This window comes from Sus scrofa, chromosome 2 (assembly GCF_054392235.1).
Source record: "Sus scrofa isolate SSC_HxYL_T2T_F1_AM1 chromosome 2, Sscrofa_HxYL_maternal_Yorkshire_Landrace_v2.0, whole genome shotgun sequence".
In the NCBI taxonomy this organism is placed as follows: Eukaryota; Metazoa; Chordata; class Mammalia; order Artiodactyla; family Suidae; genus Sus; species Sus scrofa.
This window is the reverse complement of record NC_139384.1, coordinates 144,145,892-144,165,133: the sequence shown is the minus strand read 5'-3', so window position 1 is coordinate 144,165,133 and position 19,242 is coordinate 144,145,892. Positions and strand designations below refer to the sequence as shown.

General features: G+C 37.8%; 1 protein-coding gene and 1 pseudogene across 2 annotated transcripts in view; both read right to left on the bottom strand.

Moving 5' to 3' along the window:
* Positions 1–7,694, bottom strand: part of CDC42SE2 (CDC42 small effector 2) — a 45,304-nt gene extending 37,610 nt beyond the window's left edge. Inside the window, exon 1 of the mRNA XM_005661625.4 lies at positions 7,399–7,694. Coding sequence (XP_005661682.1) covers positions 7,399–7,452 — 54 coding nt within the window. The 5' untranslated portion in view covers positions 7,453–7,694. The remainder of the gene's footprint in view (positions 1–7,398) is intronic.
* Positions 1,111–19,242, bottom strand: part of LOC146405742 (uncharacterized) — a 68,573-nt pseudogene continuing 50,441 nt past the window's right edge. The window contains exons 3-4 of the transcript XR_014838770.1: positions 6,346–7,723; positions 1,111–3,773 (exon numbers count right to left, since the gene is read on the bottom strand). The product of XR_014838770.1 is annotated as an uncharacterized LOC146405742 (transcript). The remainder of the gene's footprint in view (positions 3,774–6,345; positions 7,724–19,242) is intronic.

The following is a 19,242-nucleotide window of genomic DNA, read 5'->3' as shown; positions in this document are numbered from 1 at the left end:
CCCCCATGAGATGAGAGCCACGAAGACAGAAACAGTTTCTGTTTTGCTCACTGTTATTTCATCAGTACCTGGCTCACTGTACAAAGACCAGGTGTTATCACATGCACTAATACACGATAACTGGGCCTATGCGTCTAATTAAAATGGCACATTTCACAGGCAAACAGCATTACAAAACATCAGTACTACAGGGGGAAACATCATACGGGGCAAACAGGTAACATGAACAGGGAAGAGGGGAGGTTATGAATCAATACTCATTGTTTTTGAGGATAACTTAGAAGTTTATTACCTTGATTGTGGTGATGGTAACGAGTGTATACGTATGTCTAAACTCATCAAATTAAACGCATTACTTATGTGCAGTTTTGTGTATACCTATCATAACTTAATAAAACTGGGGGAAAAAAAAAGAAGTCCACCAGCATTCCAATGCACAAAAATAAGTAGGTAAAGAATTCACTTCAGTCCTGTAAACAGCTGTCAACTCTTTCCATTAAAAAAAAAAAAAAAATTAAGTTGCAAGACAGCAACCATCCAGTTTAAAAATTCAGCCTTCACTCTATCTAGCAACAACTACTGTAGGTAGCATTTACACCACAGTCAATTTGAAAGGTTTAGATTACCATGGCTCAAAAATGTGGGACTCTACTACACTCTGTATTGTACTGTACTAAAACAAAAGAGTAGGAAGAAAAAGTGTGATTCTTATATTATTAGTCAGAAAAATGCATACTAAGTTCTTCGCAATATTGAGCCATTCCTTTTCGACACATGGAATGTGCAAGAGCAGGGGGTGGTGAAGAATGAGTGGGAGAACTGGCACGCAGCACTTAATCTTGCCACATACTTGAGAAAACTTTAGAGATGACCAAGCAGCTCTCAAATAAGGCATTCTTGGTACTGTCTAATAGAAGCTGCAAGGATATGTCTCTATAGACTGTAAACATACATAAAATTATTAATGCATCCTTTAAATATTTTTTCCTGATGCCAACAAGCAAGTTATTCTTCATAGTACTATAGTAACCACACGGCCCGGGTAAGTTTGGTATCATTTTTCTTAGCAAGTCACAAAGCCTAATATATCAGATGCCCATGAAATTCTTCTGGAATAGTTCATGAAAATATGCATTATTTTTTTTTTTCTTTTCATGGTTGCACCTCCAGCAGTTGGAACTTCCTCAGCCAGGAGTCGAATTGTAACTACAACTGCAGGTCTATACCATAGCCACTACCACACCAGATCTGAGCCGCATCTGTGACCTACAATGCAGCTCATAGCAATGCTGGATCCTTAACCAAGGATTGAGTGAGGCCAAGGATTGAACCTGCATCCTCACAGAAACAACGTCCAGTACTTAATCCGCTGAAGCACAATGGGAATTTCCAAATATGTTTTACTAAACAGTAACACAGTACTGACATGTTATATATGTGCACAAAAAAATCAAACTGCAAATCCTTTCTGTAGCAGAAAATCTACTTTTTTTCCTTTTTTTGGCCAGACCCACCACAAATGGAAGTTCCCAGGCCAGGGATCAAATCTGAGCCACATCTGCAACCTGCGCCACAGCTTTGGCGATGCCAGATCCATAACCCACTGCACCACAACTGGAACTCCAGAAAATGTATTTCTAATGTCTCATAATTTTAAAGTTCCTGCTCTTTAAATTCCTAATCTGTGTCTTTCTAGTTTGAGTATTCCTATACCACATACTACAGCAGGATTCGCTTCATTGTATACATTATGAATACTGTCAATAAAAAATCAATCTTACAAAAATACGGCAATATAACTTCTGGTTTCCTGTCTGGCACATAAGGAGTTTAGAACATGTCATGCCCAACTACACAAGTAAAAAGCTGAATAAAATGAAAACCAACTACTCTTCCTGGATCCTTTAGAGAACTGAGATCACAGAGTAAATCACTGCCTCCAGGACTGGAGAGAGAGTCCAATACAGAAAATCACAACGTACAGAGCAGAAACCTATAGATGATGCAGGACCAGAGTAGGAAAACCTAACGGGTAACTGACAAATTGCTGGAGGATGAGTGTAGACAGGTGGAGAGCTTAAAAACTCCAGGGGTACCCAGTCTTAGAACGGCCCCCACACTTCTGTAAGTTTTAAGTCCAAGGAACTCTACCATGTTCTTAAAATGAAGATCAAAGAAAAATCTCCTTCTGCTTCAGCAAAGAGGAAGGAAAGGTAGCCACTTTAAAATCAGCCAGAACACTATACACTGGCTTCAGTACATTTGGTTCTAAAGTGATCTAAACAGAGAAATATTTTCCCTGTCTCCTCTAAAAAGGTATTTTGTCTACCAGCAGAGTCCTCTAAGGTAGGGGCCACAGACAAAGAGAAAATTCAACACCTTTTCACAGTCTAACTCTTTTGGATAAGATGGTTTTCCTATTTGATTGTCTTTTTCTTGTTGGTTTAACTCCAGCTGAAGAATATGTCACAGCCATTCAGGCACCTGGCTGAGAGTTTCTGAAGCTGGGGCTGGAAGCGAGCCCCTTTCTGGGGGAGGGAGGGGGAGTGTTCACCGAGCCTGAGTGCTGGCGGAGCCTTGGAGAGAATGTGTGGTAGGCAGCCTGTGACACAGGTCCCAAGGATCCTGTCTCCTGGCACTCGTGCCCTGTGTACTCTCCTCCCTTGCGCGTGAGCTCCATTTAGTGAGTCAGTGCTAAAGAACAGAATACAACAGAAGTGATCAGATGTCACAAAGACGCTGACTTCTGTCTTGCTTGCCCTTTGCTCACGCTATGTGAAGGCCAGTTGTCATGTTATGAGCTGTCTTGTGGAGCAAGAAACTGAGGGAGGCCTCTAGCCAAAAAGTAACGGAGACTCTTATTTCAACTGAGACTCTTGTTCGGATTCAGAGAAGTGAACCCTGCCAACAACCACCTTAGTGAGCTAGAAAGCAGATTCTCTCCACACTGAACCCCAGGATGACTGCAGCCCCAGCTGACACCTTTCTCAACTGTAACCTCAAACAGATCCTAAGGTAGAGGACTTGGCTACACAATGCCTGGAATTCTGACCACAGAATCTGTGAGACAATAAAAGTTTGGTTTTGGTGCAACTAAAGATTATCATACTAAGTGAGGTGAGTCAGAAAGAGAAAAACAAGTACTGTATGATATCACTTATATGTGGAATCTAAAATATGGCACAAATGAACCTATCTAGGAAACACAAACAGATTCATGGACATAGAGAATAGACTTGTGGTTGCTGGGGAGTGGGGATTGGGAGTATGGGGTTACTAGATGCAAACTATTACATTTATAAAGGATAAGCAACAAGGAACTACTGTATAACATAAGGAACTATATCCAATCTCCTGGATAGAACATGATGGAAAAGAATACAAAAAAGAATGTGTGTGTGTGTGTACATATATAAACACAGTCAGTAGAAACTGACACATGGTAAATCAACTATGTTTTAATGAAAAATTTTTTTTGAGATTTGTTTTCTTAAGCCGCTCAGGTTTAGGATTATTTGTGTCATCTTAGGTAACTAATACTTTATCCAATCCAAACTCTGTATTCTCAGTGAGCTGATGGAGATCAGGAGAGGTTTGATGCTTTCCCTGAATTCACAGAGTCAGACCAGACTGGAAGCTAGGTCCACAAATGGGGTTCTCTCAGCAATTTACAATTTACCCTTTGGAACCTGGAACTATGGAAATCTGCCTGGCCTGTTCTTCTTTTTTTTTTTTTTTTTTTTTTTGTCTCGCGGCATATGGAGGTTCCCAGGCTAGGGGTCAAATCGGAGCTGTAGCCACCGGCCTACGCCAGAGCCACAGCAACGCGGGATCCGAGCCGCGTCTGCAACCTACACCACAGCTCACAGCAACGCCGGATTGTTAACCCACTGAGCAAGGGCAGGGATCGAACCCGCAACCTCATGGTTCCTAGTCGGATTCGTTAACCACTGTGCCACGACGGGAACTCCTGGCCTGTTCTTCTTAACAAAGGCTACCCTTATTGAAACTGTTTAACCAGAGCCTATATGACTAGGGTTTTACCAGAAACTAAGCAACTTTGGGGAAGGGAAGTATCCAACTCCAGCATCCTCTAGCCTTTTTGCCTCCACCGAGGAGTAAACAAAACAAAACAAAACTAAGAAGTACTTGTGTAGGTCACAGCCCAGCGGAACAAGCTCATGAAAAGACTCAAACCTAACCACAGCGGAATATAAGGCTTCCCGTCCCCAGCAGCTTAACTCCACATCAAGAGGGCTCCTGTGTAACAGGGACACGTAACTACAAAAACTGGACATCTCAGACCTGACTTAAGTATCTAGGGAAAACAGACAACAGGGTACAAAAACAAGGACACTAAAGGAAATTTTATCCTGTGACACCTATAACCACGACAAACAGTCAACAAAGCCTAACCCCCATCCGGATAAACATAAAAATTCATACTACAGGCCTATTTACCTCAGTTCCTTTTACCCAGAGTATTACATCTGATTTCCAACAAAAATTACAAGGCACGGTAAAAACAATATGGCAATAGGATTCAAGTATTCTACAATCTTTACAAACTACTGAAAGTATAATCACTGGTAACACATGCCATAAATAAATTACACACGCTAACTTAAATGTATAGGTAAATATGGTCACCAAAATAAACATTCATTTTATGCTTAAGTAAATTTGGACCTTTTCCATTAAAGTCTGGAGAGGATGTTCAGACATTACTGACACTATTCAACATGATGCTGGAGGTCAATGCAGTAAGATACCAACATGGAGAAAAGTTTATATATCAGAATAAGACTGAAAAAATCATTACTATATGGAGAAATTTAGAAAATACAAAGGGTGTAGCATGGTGTCTGGATTAAAAAAAATAGTGTATAAAAATTATTAATTGCTTATACACTAGTTTTAAATAAAACCCACTTAGAAAGGTAACAGAGAAACAGAATTTCACTCAAAGTAGTAATAAAAATCCATAAAAAAATCTAGAACAATCCTAGCAAAAAAATGTGCAAAACTTAAAAATTTTTAGGTTTACGCAAAGAATATGAAAAAGTCTATATGAATGAACACGTACACCATGTTTCTCAATGGGATTACTCAAAATTTTAAAGAGGTCAAGTTTTACTCAAATACACTCTAAATTCCTAGATGCAATTCTAAAGTAAACACCTGCAGGGTTAAAAATATGCATTATAGGAGTTCTCTTGAGGTACAGCAGGTGAAAGATCCAGCACTGTCACTACAGTGGCTTAGGTCGCTTCTGAGGGGTTCAATCCCTAGGCTGGGAACTTCCACATGTCCCAGGCACAGCCAAAAAAAAGGGAAAAAAAGAAAAAAAGACTGGTTATTTAGCTAATTAACACAAATGAATAGTTAGACCCCTCACCTATGCCACACAAAGCAAACTTCCATACTCCATGCATCAGAGAGCTACATGTAAAACACAGTATCATAAAAGTAGTAAAAAGGAACATGGTGGGGTAGGTAGCACCAGAAATCTGCATCCCTGCCACAGCAGCTGTACAAGCAGAATCTGTCTAATGTATTTATTCTTGAATTCTGGAGTCTCTTCAAGGCTTGCAACTTCCAGGGGAAATTTTGGAAGGTAAAATGCAGCGAATTTCAGTCAGTGTCAGCTCTTAGCACAGCAGCAGGTACCCATCCCCCACCCACAGCTGTGTTCTTGCATCCTGCACACAGCCTGTGGGAGCCAGGGTGTGCAAAAATGACCCAGTCCTCCAAATACCTCTGCTTCTGATCACAGAGGAACAGACAAAGAGGTGAGCAGTCAGGTGTTGCACCTCCCCCACTGCTGCGAGCCCCAATTTTCCCGAGCCTGACATTAAAGACTAGGACAGCTGCAGGTGCGACCCTAAATAATTAATTAATTAATTAAAGTGAAAGATTACATAAGAATTACAAAAGAAAAAAAAAGACTATGACATTCAGGAGTTTCTGCTGTGGCACAATGGGTTAAAGGATCTGGTACTGCTGCAGCTGTGATGTAGGTCACAGTTGTAGCTGGGATTCAATCCCAGGCCAGGAAACTTCCATATGTCATGGGTGTGTCGATTAAAAAAAAAAAAAAAAAAAAACTAGGACATTCAAAAACAATTGTAGGAGTTCCCATTGTGGCTCAGCAGTAATGAACTCAACTAGCATCCATGAGAATGTGGATTGGATTCCTGGCCTTACTCAGTGGGTTAAGGATCTGGGGTTGAGCTGTGGTGTAGGTCACAGATGTAGCTTGGATTCTGAGTTGCTGTGGCTATGAAGTAGGCCGGCAGATGCAGCTCCAACTGGACCCCTAGCCTGGGAATTTCCATATGTTGCAGGTGTGGCCCTTTAAAAAAAAAAAAAAATGCATATACAAGGAAAATTACAAAATGACTGTGTTTGACCATGCAAAGGTTCACAAAAGATCTTTGGAAACCTTAAGATTTTATCTCATTCTTCCTTTTATGTTGTTACAAATGTAAGCAAAACCAAATAAAATAGAAATTCACTTATTCAGCCAGTCAGCCAACAAACCAGCTAGCATGTATAGATACACTCTCCGAAGTATTAGATTTGATCCTGAAAGTACAAAGTAAATATGGTCAAGGCCCCTAAAGAATTCAGAAACCATGGCGGGACAAAACTATAGTAGTTATTTACTATGCAAGAAATGCCATTCTACCATAGAACAATGAACTAAAAGGACTGGTGGAAAAACAGATAAGGAATTAGCTAAGTCTGGGAAAAGCTGGGGAAGATTTCATAAACTTGACATTTGATCTAGGCATCTTAAAAGATGAAGACAAAATTGGAATGGGGAGAGCAGAATTTTGGGAGCGAGAACAAAATATGCATAGGTTAGATGGCACACAAGCGGAGCAGGTACCAAGAAGTCATCAGCCAAGACTACGTACTGTCCCTAGGACTTGGGGCCAAAATGTGAACCTATTTCAATTGAAAAACAGAGATAATGGTATCTTTCTCAGAGAGTTGCTGTCAGGAAAATTAGATGGTATGGTAACTTGAGAAGGATGTGAAGCAACCTGGCTATGACACTTTCCACCCACTGATTTCCAAAGCTGACCTGGCTGTTCCACCTCAGTCTGTTGTCTCCCTCTTCTCTCGAGGTACCTCCAGAAGCCAGTCTTCTTGACAGAAGAGCGCAACCTTCTCAATCATATACAATGGTCTAGCACAATCCTTCATACATGGTACTTACTAAAAAAAATTTACTTGTTTTTTTTTTTAATTCTTTTTTTCCAATCAGATGTTTAGAATTCCACTGACACTCCTTAATTCAATGCTGGGGTCTTGACTCTCAACTTGAGAAACAGCAGTATGTTTAATAAGCACCCCACCCAACCTTTATAGATATTACTTCATACTTACAGGCTGAGGCTGTTCGGCAATACAGCAGTTGAAACATAACCAGAATTCACTCATGCTTATAGTCCAAGTTACAAATGAGCACCAATGAAGTTTCCAAATCACAACTCAGAAGCTTCACAAAGCACGCTTGTCAATGTGATGAATGTCCAGTGATGCCAAAGTAATAATTTTATTACTTCTCTGTGTTATTGCTCCTGGAGAGATCTTATATAGTCAATCTAATAAAGAAAAGATCAGATTGTTTCCTTTCTTTGCTTCTGTTTCTACAGTGAACCACCAGGAAAGGTATAAAACTCGTCTTGATTCAGGGTCTGTAACAGGTGGTCTAGGAAAAAAAACAAACAAAAAAACCAAGTTACTTTACTTATCCTTAGCAGCTTTTACTTCTTGAATCTGTGCTGAATTAAGACTATAAAAGCTTTCCCCCAAAGCCATGACACAAAACCTAGTAAGAAATAAATGAGTTACTTTTATATTTGTAGAGATCTTTAGCGAAGATTAATGCGTATATGCCCAATGTCACAAAGGCAGGTAGTAACAAAGCATGAATTTGGGACCTTAAATCTACACAGTCCAGAGGACACGTGCTCTTAACATACTACAGTAAAATAAATAACTGCAGTAAAATAAGATTTAACGTATGTTCAAGGGGAAAAATCAGAAGGAAGAAAATGTATATCACTGCCCTAGTTAAAATTCAGAAACTGGAATGCCTATTTTCAAGAAGGGATAAACATTCATCTCACCCTAACTGCAAAACAAATAAGTAAAAAAAGTCTTGTAATTGGCTCTGTCCAATGAAGTGAGTAAATACTACGAAGGCTTATAAGCGCAAATGAATAGTATGTTTATCTTCTTCTTAGCAAGAATATAAGAGTAAAGACTTAAATTCACAACATCATGAACTCTGTGTGCTGCTATTTCATTAACAAGCTTAATTCCACCTGAATCGGACCTTGGCCATTAAAAAAAAAAAATCATTGTGAAGTGAAATTTCTTTTAACCAATTCTATGAAAACAAATATGCTCTTGTTTGAAACTCAAAATTCTTAACGCTTATCATTGCTACTTCAGCACATCCAAACACTGGGCTACTCTGATGTTTGAAATCCACTGGATTTGAAATCTGAGGTTTTAAAATCTATTATCTGATTCATTACCTTATAGTATTTTCTCATCTACATACACAGCTAGGCAGTTTCCTTTATATTTATAAATTAGATATGCCAGGAACCATCTTCAAATACTAATTGTACTTTGGGAGGTATTTTTCTTTTAACTGAATCAATATGCCTTCTGTTTAATACTTAAAATTAACAAGTGGCTTTTGTATTAACAATCTATTATCTTCCCAAATTTAATTTCTCTTTCCATTTAAAGTTAGTCTGTATTTTGTGAATTTCAAAATATATTTTTCCCATTCCCACATACTACTTTGAAAATGACATTCACAGTATTTCCTCTTTCTTAATGTTTAGTTGAAGAAAGACTGTTTAAAGTACAATAATTTGTGCTATTTTTGGAGATAAGACAAAAGGATACTTAAGTATATCCACCTAGATAACAGATCTGATTAAATGTATTTTCCAACCAAGGGGGATACTTGCAACTCCACAGGGTTTCTATTTGTTAAGTAAACATATAAATCTAAAAATGTTTCAACATATCTTGGAATATCACACCAATATACTTTTTCCGTCTTGCTTTCCTAAACAAAATTCCTTTTTAGAATTTTTTTCAAAAGTGTATATCCTTAAAACAGTTTTATACATAAACACCTTTAGAGAAGTACTGAATTTGTCACAAAAAATTTCAATACTGCCACCACTAATAAATGCACTTCTGGAGCTGAAATTTGCTTAAGCCATGTCCATTTTGAAAACCTTACTTTTTTTTTTTTAATCTCAAGATAACAAAAGAAGTGTCACTTTGCAACAACATCAACAACTAAACTCAGGCTGAAACACAACTCAGCACATTCCACACATAAATAAGGGGTCAAATTGGACTACAGCACCAGAGAGTATTTCACAAACTCACAGTTTCACAAGACATAAGATTTTAGAAAAGCTGAAGTGAACTGTCTAGGCCACTTAGTGACTGACAGAGCTTCCTTGCATTAAAAGCTCAGTCTCTTGTCTTTTAAAGAGACTGACATGAATAAAAAAAAGTGTAGTAGTAGCATTTTCTGGTTAAAAATATATATCCTCCTCTGCCTCCTCTCCTCTTCATTTTCCATGCCTAAATCAAATGGTGCAGATGTAAGCTTTATACATGTATGAACAGTTTCGCTGCTGACAATTTAAACTTGTTCCAAAATCCTACCCACAAGATAATAAAATTATTTTCTACGTCAACTTTCAAAGAAAAAAATAATAAAGCCATGATTTGAAAAACAAGACAATGAGGCATACTGTTAGCCAAATAATTTTTTTTTTTTAACGTGGAATACTTTAACTCAGTTGAGGTACTAAGCCTGTTCAGTGTGTGAAACAGAATTGGACATTTATCATTTAGACTTTGAAATAAAAGGTGTAGTGGTTCTTAGTACTATACTAATTTTCGGAAATGTTATTTAGCATAGGCAAGTGACAAGCTTTGTCAATAGTTATAAAAATGGAATGCTGCACTGCCAATGTCACAGGTCTGAAATTAGGACATACATAAGGGCACTGCATATGCTGCGAAGAGCTATACTAATATAAGATGCTCTTTTTTTTTGGCTTTTGTCTTTTTAGGGTCACACCCACAGCATATGGAGGTTCCCAGGCTAGGGGTTGAATGGAAGCTACAGCTGCCAGCCTACACCACAGCTCACAGCAATGCTGGATCTTTAACCCACCGAGCGAGGCCAGGGATCAAATCCGCAACCTCATGGTTCACAGATTTATTTCTGCTGCGCCACGCCACGCCACGACGGTAACTCCTAAGGTGGTCTTAATTGTTATTAAAATTAAAATAGCAAACAGCAGAATGAAGTAGCACAAATGATTCGTAATAGCTGTGGATTTTTAGGCAACAACCTCCACGTCTATCCAAAAAAAGATGAATTAAATTTAAAAAAATGAATTGTACTCCATTCATACAAGAAAATACTACACAAAATGAAAATGAATGGTAGCTTCCTTTATCCAACACATTGGACAATTCTCACTGCCATGTTATTGAGGGAAAGAGGCAAGACACAAAACAACATACGTGGATTTATTTCATTTGTATGAATTTCAAAAACAGGGAATTTCAATGGAAATGAATCCAACTAGGAATCATGAGGTTGTGGGTTTGACCCCTGGCCTCACTCAGTGGGTTAAGGATCTGACATTGCTGGTAAGCTATGGTGTAGGTCGTAGACATGGCTCAGCTCTGGTGCTGCCTTGGCTCTGACATAGGCTGGCAGCTACGGCTCCAATTAGACCCCTAGCCTGGGAACCTCCATATGCCACGGGTGCAGCCCTAAAAGCCCCCTCGCCAAAAAAATCAAAAACATGTTAGACTCAACTATTTTGTTTAGAGATGCATAAAAAGGTATAAAGGTAAAGCAAGAAGATTATAATAAAAGCCAGGAAAGTGGTTACCTCTAGGGCTGAGGCCAAGGATTAAGAACAGGAAGAGATGTATGAGAGCTCCCAGACTGCTGACAACATTCTACCTCTCGACCTGGGCGGTAGTTACACAAGTAATTGCTATATAATTTTGTATTAAATAGTACTCTTTCTACATGTTATGTCTTAATAACAAACAAAATATAAGTAAAAGAAGGTAATACTAACAATTTCAAATGGGTCATAGTAGAGTGCTATCAGGGCTAGAAATGCAACGACTACCTTTGATAGAGACTTTAAAGGACTTGGTCAAAGTCTGGAGGTCTGGTGGGAAGGGGGGTGATGAGGTTTGCAGTTATACTAGATGCCAACAAAGTTTCCACCCAAAACCACTACTCAGTGACCAAGTCTGAACTCTCAGTAAAGCATATTCATAGCTATGCCAGCACTAAATCTCTCCCAATCTAGTTAAAATAATTTTTCGATAGTGACCTGGGGTACAAGATCCTTTCAGAAAAAAAAATTTTTTAAAAAAAAAAAAGCTTTCCAACTATGTACTTACCACAGAACTACTTTTCTGTGGCTAATCAAAGTTCAGTCAAACCACTGTTCCCTGAACTCAAGTAATAAAAGGCACCTGTAACGACTGAAATAAGAGGGTTAGGTTTTTTTCCTTACAGTGACTTCTTAAAGGTTAGTCTTTCCCATAGTTTCATGTAACTGCAATCACATAGTACTCTTAAAAAGATCTGGGTTTTTTCAAACAACATGTTTTTGAGGTTTACCATGATGCCTCTCTATTAGTTAATTTATATAGATTTCCACTGTACAGACACAGCAGAATTTACTCGTTGGTTGATACTGCCAGTATTTTGGCTATTAAAAAAATAATGCTATGAATTAGTGTATACAAATGTTCAAGTAAACACAAATTTTCATTTGAGGAAATACTGAGAAAGAAATCAATCCTGTTAATTTTAGTCTTTCCATGCATATGAAGTATTATCTCACTGCCGTTTTAATCTGCACTTTCTGGATAACTAATGGTATTTAGTCTTTTCTAAAGACTAGCCATTCATAGCCATTCATATTATCTTCTTTGGCTAGATATACTCAGATCTTTTGCCCAATTTTTTTTTTTTTTGGCCACACCTGTGTTATGCAAAATTCCCAGGCCAGGGATAGAATCATGCGACAACAGTGACCTGAGCCACCACTGCGACAACTTCAAATCCTTAACCTGTTGAGCCAAGAAATGCAACCCTTTTTTAATTTAGTTGTCTTATTTTCAAGATGAAGTCCTTTGTCTGAAAATGTATATTGAGAATTATTTTCCCTAGTCTTTTCATTAAAAAAATTAGCATCTTTAAAAGTATAATTTTTAAATAAAATCCAGTTTATCTGTCATCTTTTATCATTTGTGTTTTTATGTTCTAAGAAATTTTTGCGTATTACCAAAACACAACTGTTTTTCTTCTAGAACTATTAGTTTTTACTTTTTAGTCTATAGTCCAATTTTAGTTATTTTTGGTGGTATGAAGTAAAGGTCAAATTCTTTTTTTGACATGGCTATCTCTTTGCCTGTTGATTTGATTTGGTATTTTTTACTGAAAATCAAATAACTGTTTAAGTTAGGGTTCATTTCTGGCTTGATAATGACACTGGTCTTTTGCTGATTCTATGCCTATGCCAGTACCATACGCCTTAACTGATAAGTTTTATAACAAAGTTTTATAATTAATATAGTATAAGACTATTCTAAGAAGTCTTTCAAATTATTCTTTTCCAAGACTGCTTTGGACTGTCTGGATGTTTTGCATTTTCATATACACTTGAGAATCAGTTTGCCAATTTCTACAAAAAAAGACTCCTCCGAATCTGATTGAGATTGCATTTATCCTACAATTATTTCGAGGACATCTGTATTTTAACAATATTGAGTGTCTAATCCATTAACATGGTATACCCAATAGTCTGTAGTTTTCAGTGTACAGGTTTTCCATATATTTTATTACATCATTTTTGTTTAACTTTATTTACAGCTTTAATATGGAAGCTTTAGAGTCTTACACAGTCAAATATTGATTTTCATCACAGATTAGGGGTTTACCTTATTTCAGACAAATTTCCATCATGGAAAGAAATTCATCATTAGGGAGTTACCTATCCCGGGATTATAAATCTATCCTCCCACATGGCTTACTTTTATAAATTCACTTGAACATGAATATTTTATGGGTATAGTGAAGTAGTATCTATTAAGTCTTTTTTTTTTTTTTTTTTTTTACTTCTTACTTGTCCCCTTCATTAAAAGTCAAGTATTTTAACACCAAACACATATATACCATTATGATAGAGGGGAGATTGTTATATTGGCTCAAATCTGAAAGAGTCTGCAGTACACAGAGCAAAGTAACACATTAGAAAACGACTATGCCCTTCTCTACTTGTCTTGTGCAAGAATGACTGCCACGTTCACCTTCCCTGTCTTTAACAATACTCCTCCTTTTCCTTTCCTGTGACTTCACTTTTTTTTTCCCTTTTTTCTTTTTTCTTGGTGGGCTGCACCACCATTCAAATATTTACTATTATTCCAAAAATAATACAAGCACGAAGATTTCTAAAGATCAGGAAGTAATAAAAAGTTATTTCAAATGGCAAATCTGACCTATCCCTCTCCATCTGTTACTGGTGGCTAACTTACCAAGGTGTTTCTTCAGTTATTTATGAGTAAAACATCTATTGCTATTTTTTGTTATCGATTTGTAGATAAAATTTAAACTGATTTTTTGTTAAAAATAGGATATGTCTTTTTAATGTATTACCCCCACCCTCCAACTCCATTCACTATCATCATCGACATATAATTAATAATTTTTGGTTGATCAATAGTTAATGTTTATGTTCTTATAACTGCCTCTACTTAAACAAGTAATTTACTAAGATTAGCCATCTTCTCCTGAATAATTTTTTGTTTCCCCGAGGTTAATAAAGCCTGAGCTCTTTTATTTGCTTAGTTTTTCTATGAACCTATGCTAGAACTATAAAACACTTGAATTAGATCTGTAAAAGACCTGTAATTTCCAAATACCTGAGCACATGCATACATGTACTGACTCAAATTTTCCTTTGGTTTCTTTGCAGAACTACCTTAGCCGATTGCTACAATCTAGTTGCTTTGAACACCCATACCCTCAATTCCTTTCCCAGGTTGATGCCCCCATTTCTGAGAACAACATCTTCCTTCTTTCATCCACCTCAACTTATTTTGTAAAATCACACACAGCAGCTTCTTAAGAAACAGTACGTGGAAGAAAAATGTTTTAAACACTTGCATTTGACGGCTGATTGACCACTTGGTTGAATACGCAACACCAAGTTAAAGATCCCTCCCTCAGGATTTTACAGACATTATTTCACTTCAAGAGTTACTGCTGTGAAGTCTGGTGACATTTTAATATCGGTTCCTCTCTAGTGATGTATTTCTCCCTTCTCTGGAAAGGTTTAAAGATTTTTGTTTTACTTTTGGAATTTTCAAACTTCACAGAGATTTAACTTGCTTTGATTCTTTTATTATGCTGGGGATTAGATGAGCTCTTTTGAACTAAAGGAAAATATTAGTACCTTAATCATATGGCTGTGAAAATCACACAAGTACACCTGAGTACATTTAAGTCTAAATACTGTTGATGACTACTACATTTACTTAGCCACATTTACTAATTTCTTTGATCACCACTGTTTCTTGCCCGGCAAGTCTTCAACAGTCAACTTTCTTCTTCATAAAGTACATACTTCGAGAGTTTTTAAAAAAGTATATGCTTTCTAATATTTAGCTACAAATGGTAAACTCCTCAGTTGTTTTTCTAAAACTGTTCTTTCAAAAAATTTTAATTTTGAAATAATTTATTTATAGAAGAGTTGCTCAAGCCAAAGTCTCTTATGTACCCTTCAGTCAGAAACACTGTTAATAAAAGGTCTGTATTTTGCCCTTAGTTTTGCATGACAGTTTAGCTAAGTAAGAATTCTTGGTTGACACTGCTTTTCCTTCAGTCCTTTACAGATGTTATTCAGACTACTATTGCTGCTGCAGAGAAGTCAACTGCCACTCTAATCTCTTGAATGTCAAATTTGTATTTTCTCTATGGATGCTTTGAATATTGTCTTTGTATTTGGCTCTAATTTCATTGATTCTCTAGCTTTAGATTCACTTCTATTTATGTGTGATTCTTTCACCTGTTTGCACTATTATTTAACTTGTGCTATTTATATTCTCCTCCAACTAATGCCTTTTATTTCAATAGACAATTTTCATTTTAATTAATTCAGTTGGGTTCTTTTGCAAATTCACTTACTTCAGTGTCTTACTCTTTCATTTAGGCATTTAAAAAGACTTCCTTTATAATGTTTTTCTAATTATTCTGTTAAACCAATTCCTAGGCTTCTAACTAGCCTTACTGGGTTGTCAGATGCTAACTCTTAGGTTGGGCCATTTTCTTGTGATTATCTTACAAATTCACCTTGACTGGGAGGTCATTTTTCCTGTGAAAGCTCAGTGGTCCCTGGCTAAGGAACAATCTTTGAAGAGTATGCACTTACCAATGCTTACAAACATACAAGGTGAAGTTTACAAATTCAAGTATAAGTTTGAATGTAATTTCTTGGCTCGGGATTCTCATATCACATGGACAGTACACTTTTACATTACACACAGTCGTCTAGAGGCAAGGTTGCAGAGATAATATAATGTAGTGACATAGAACTTAAGAGTCTGAAACTAGACAGCCTAAGTTCGAATCCTGACTTACTCCACAGATGATTTGGGGCAGGTTACCTAATCTCTGTTTATCTTGGTTTACAATTACATAAAATGGAGTTTATAACTGTATCTATCTCATTGGTGTTTGTGCGGATCAGTAAACTTAAATTCCTAGAATACTGCTTGGCACACAGTAAGTTTAAATACACAAACCCAGAGGACTGAGCAACGACAAGCTTCCTTGATGCTTACTTAGACGGGTGGGCAAAGATTTTTCTACTCATTTTTCCTTTCTTAGAGTAGCATGCATATAAAAACACCTACATCTGTTTACTGTAATTTATACTGAAAAGGGCAGGTGAAGCAGGAGCAGTGTTACAGTGGTCTATGGCACACAATTAAGATTAACAGTACAGGGAGTTCCCACTGTGGCACAGTGGAAACAAATTTGACTAATATCTATGAGGATGGAGCTTCAATCCCTGGCCTCACTCAGTGGGTTGGGGAATCCGGCGTTACCATGAGCTTGTGTGTAGTTCGCAGATGTGGCTCAGATCCTGCTTTGCTGTGGATGTGGCATAGGCTGGCACCTCAGCTCCGAATTAACCCCTAGCCTGGGAATTTCCATATGCTGCAGATTCAGCCCTTAAAAAAGCCAAAAAAAAAAAAAAAAAAAAAAAAGGTTAACAATACATGGTTTTCAGTAGATAGTTGAGTAAGTACTTCAAACTTAGTTCATCTGTCACTTATTAATTGTTAAAAAAAATACATTCATATAATCAGCTATTTAGTCAGGTTTTCTTATTAAGTATAAAAGGCCTTAGATATCAGAGGATTAAACTTTTCCAAGGGAATGCTTGTTCAATCCCCACTTACTGCCTGAACTGGCTGCCTAGACTGTTTTTGCATAAGGAGGAGGAGAGGTAACTAAGGCTTAAGGAATGAGAAGTATGTTTAATCCATGCTTCCTGGTCCAGGCATGGAATCGCCATCTGTCCCCTGGGGATGTGAAAGTTGATTAGGCACAAAGTATGAATATTTATCTGGATGTGGAACAAGGTGAGGTGCAGACCTGGCTTTGATACTCTGTTCCAGATTCATCCCTAGAGAGGAAAAAGATCACTGTGGTTTACATTTGATTGCTACTTGCTTTAGGACTATTGCCATAGGACTTTCTGTTAATTTGATATTTTCCCCAAATAACATGATGTATTTTCAGCTGCCAATGATTTTTTTTTGGCTGGGAGAAACTTTTACAATGTTAATTTACTATGACAACATCAAAGTTCCCGTCGTGGCACAGGGGAAATGAATCCAACTTGAAACCATGAGGTTGTGGGTTCGATCCCTGGCCTCACTCAGTAGGTTAAGGATCTGGCATTGCCATGAGCTGTGGTACATGTTGCAGACGCGGCTCAGATCCTGCATTGCTGTGGCATATGCCAGCAGCAACAGCTCCGATTAGACCCCTAGCCTGGGAACTTCATGTGCCACAGGTGCAGCCCTAAAGAGCAAAAAGAAAAAAAAAATTTACTATGACAACAAAACTATACCATGCTAAAGAATTCTCTTAGTTGCTTCAAGTTTCTCCACCTCCATACAGCCACAAAAATTAACATTAAACTGTGCTATCAGAGTTCCCACTTTGGCACAACAGGATCAGTGTTGTCTCTGCAGCACTAGGACACAAGTTCGACCCCTCACCCAATACAGTGGGTTAAAGAATCCAGGGTTGCTGCAGCTGAGGAGTAGATCACCACTGCTGCTTGGATCTGATTCGTGGCCTGGGAACTCTGTAAGCCATGGGGCAGCCAGAAAATGACAAAAAAAAACCCACAAAAAATCCCCGTATTATCAGAGTTTTTCTTTTGGAAAAATATGTATTCATTTTAAGGACAGCATACATTTCCTTAGAACACAGGTCAGAATACCATGTACCTATTTGCAGTTTATGGCATTGATTTAATTTTGTTCTCATTTCACCTGGAAAATTCCTAAGGAGTTTCAGTATGATATTTTTTAGAATTGGAAAAAAAAAAAAATCTGTGGTAAGAGTTCTATACATCTGTAAGGTTTGTTTTTGGTTTTTTTTCTTTCTTTTTGCCTTTTCTAGGGCCGCTCTTGAGGCATATGGAGGTTCCCAGGCTAGGGGTTGAATCGGAGCTGTAGCCTCCAGCCTTTGCCAGAGCCACAGCACCGCTGGGTCCATAACCCACTGAGCAAGGCCAGGGATCGAACCCTCAACCTCATGGTTCCTGGTTGGATTCGTTAACCACTGAGCCACGAGGGGAACTCCCTTTTGGTTGTTTTTTTGATTTGTTTTCCTTTTGTGCCTGTATCTGCAGCATGTGGAGGTTCCCAGGCTAGGGATCAAACCCGTGCCATAGCAGCAGCCCCGTCTGCTGAGATGACAATACTAGATCCTTCACCCACTGTGCCACAGGAAACTTCTGTAGATTTACTTTTTAAACCTTTTTGGGCTCTTTTTTTGTTGAAAGCATAAAATGCAAATTTTATCTTAGTACCAGAAGCACAGTCCAGTTAACATTTATTTTCTAAGGGTTCCAGTGGTTTATATTTGTACTAAATTTGATTTATTTTGATAGGTTTTATTTGTAGTAAAGTGAATGGCAGTGTATTTGTTGAAATCGTTCAGAATTTTTCCCACTTGTCCCTCCACTGTGATATAATTTTTAATAGGGCTTATTTTTTTCTGCTTCACTTTCCCTTTCCTTATACTGTCTACCCTAATACTAGGAAAACTTACTTAGACTTAAGGGCAAACATATTGTGGGAGACCTAAGCAACTGTGGGGAAAAAAACAACTTTGTTAAGTTTGAGAGCTCCAAAGCTGAACATAAATTGTATAGTCTTTAGCAGGGAACATACATTTGCCACAGATATTGTCATTGTTTTTAACTTACTAATGCTAAGAAATTTATGATAAGTATAATGCACTGTGGTTTTGCTAGATGTTTGGCTTGTGAAAAAACTTGATGACACAGTAACCTAAGTCACCTCTCGTACAGTTATGAGCTGTGCAGTAGGTCTTGAATGAGGCTTGGATCCTCCATTGCTGTGGCCCTGGCGTAGGCTGGCAGCTACAGTTCCAACTGGACCCCTGGCCTGGGAACCTCCATATGCAGCTAGTATGGCCCTAAAAAGACCGGAAGAAAAACAAACAAACAAAAAAACAAACAAAAAACACAAAAAGATGTGCTCATCATTAGTTATTAGAGAAATACCAATCAAAACTACACTCAGGTACCACCTCGTGTTGATCAGAATGGTCATCATTACAAAGTCGATGATGGGTTAGGGTGGAATGCTGGAGAGGGTGCTGAGAAAAAGGAGCCCTCCTACACTGTCAGTGGGAATTCAAATTGGTACAACCACTACGGAAAACAGTACAGAGGTTTATCAAAAAACTAAATATTGAACTACTATATGATGCGGCAATCCCACTCCTGGACATATATCCAGTCAAAACTGTAATTCAAAAAGATACATTCACCCCTATGTTCATAGCAGCACTATTCACAA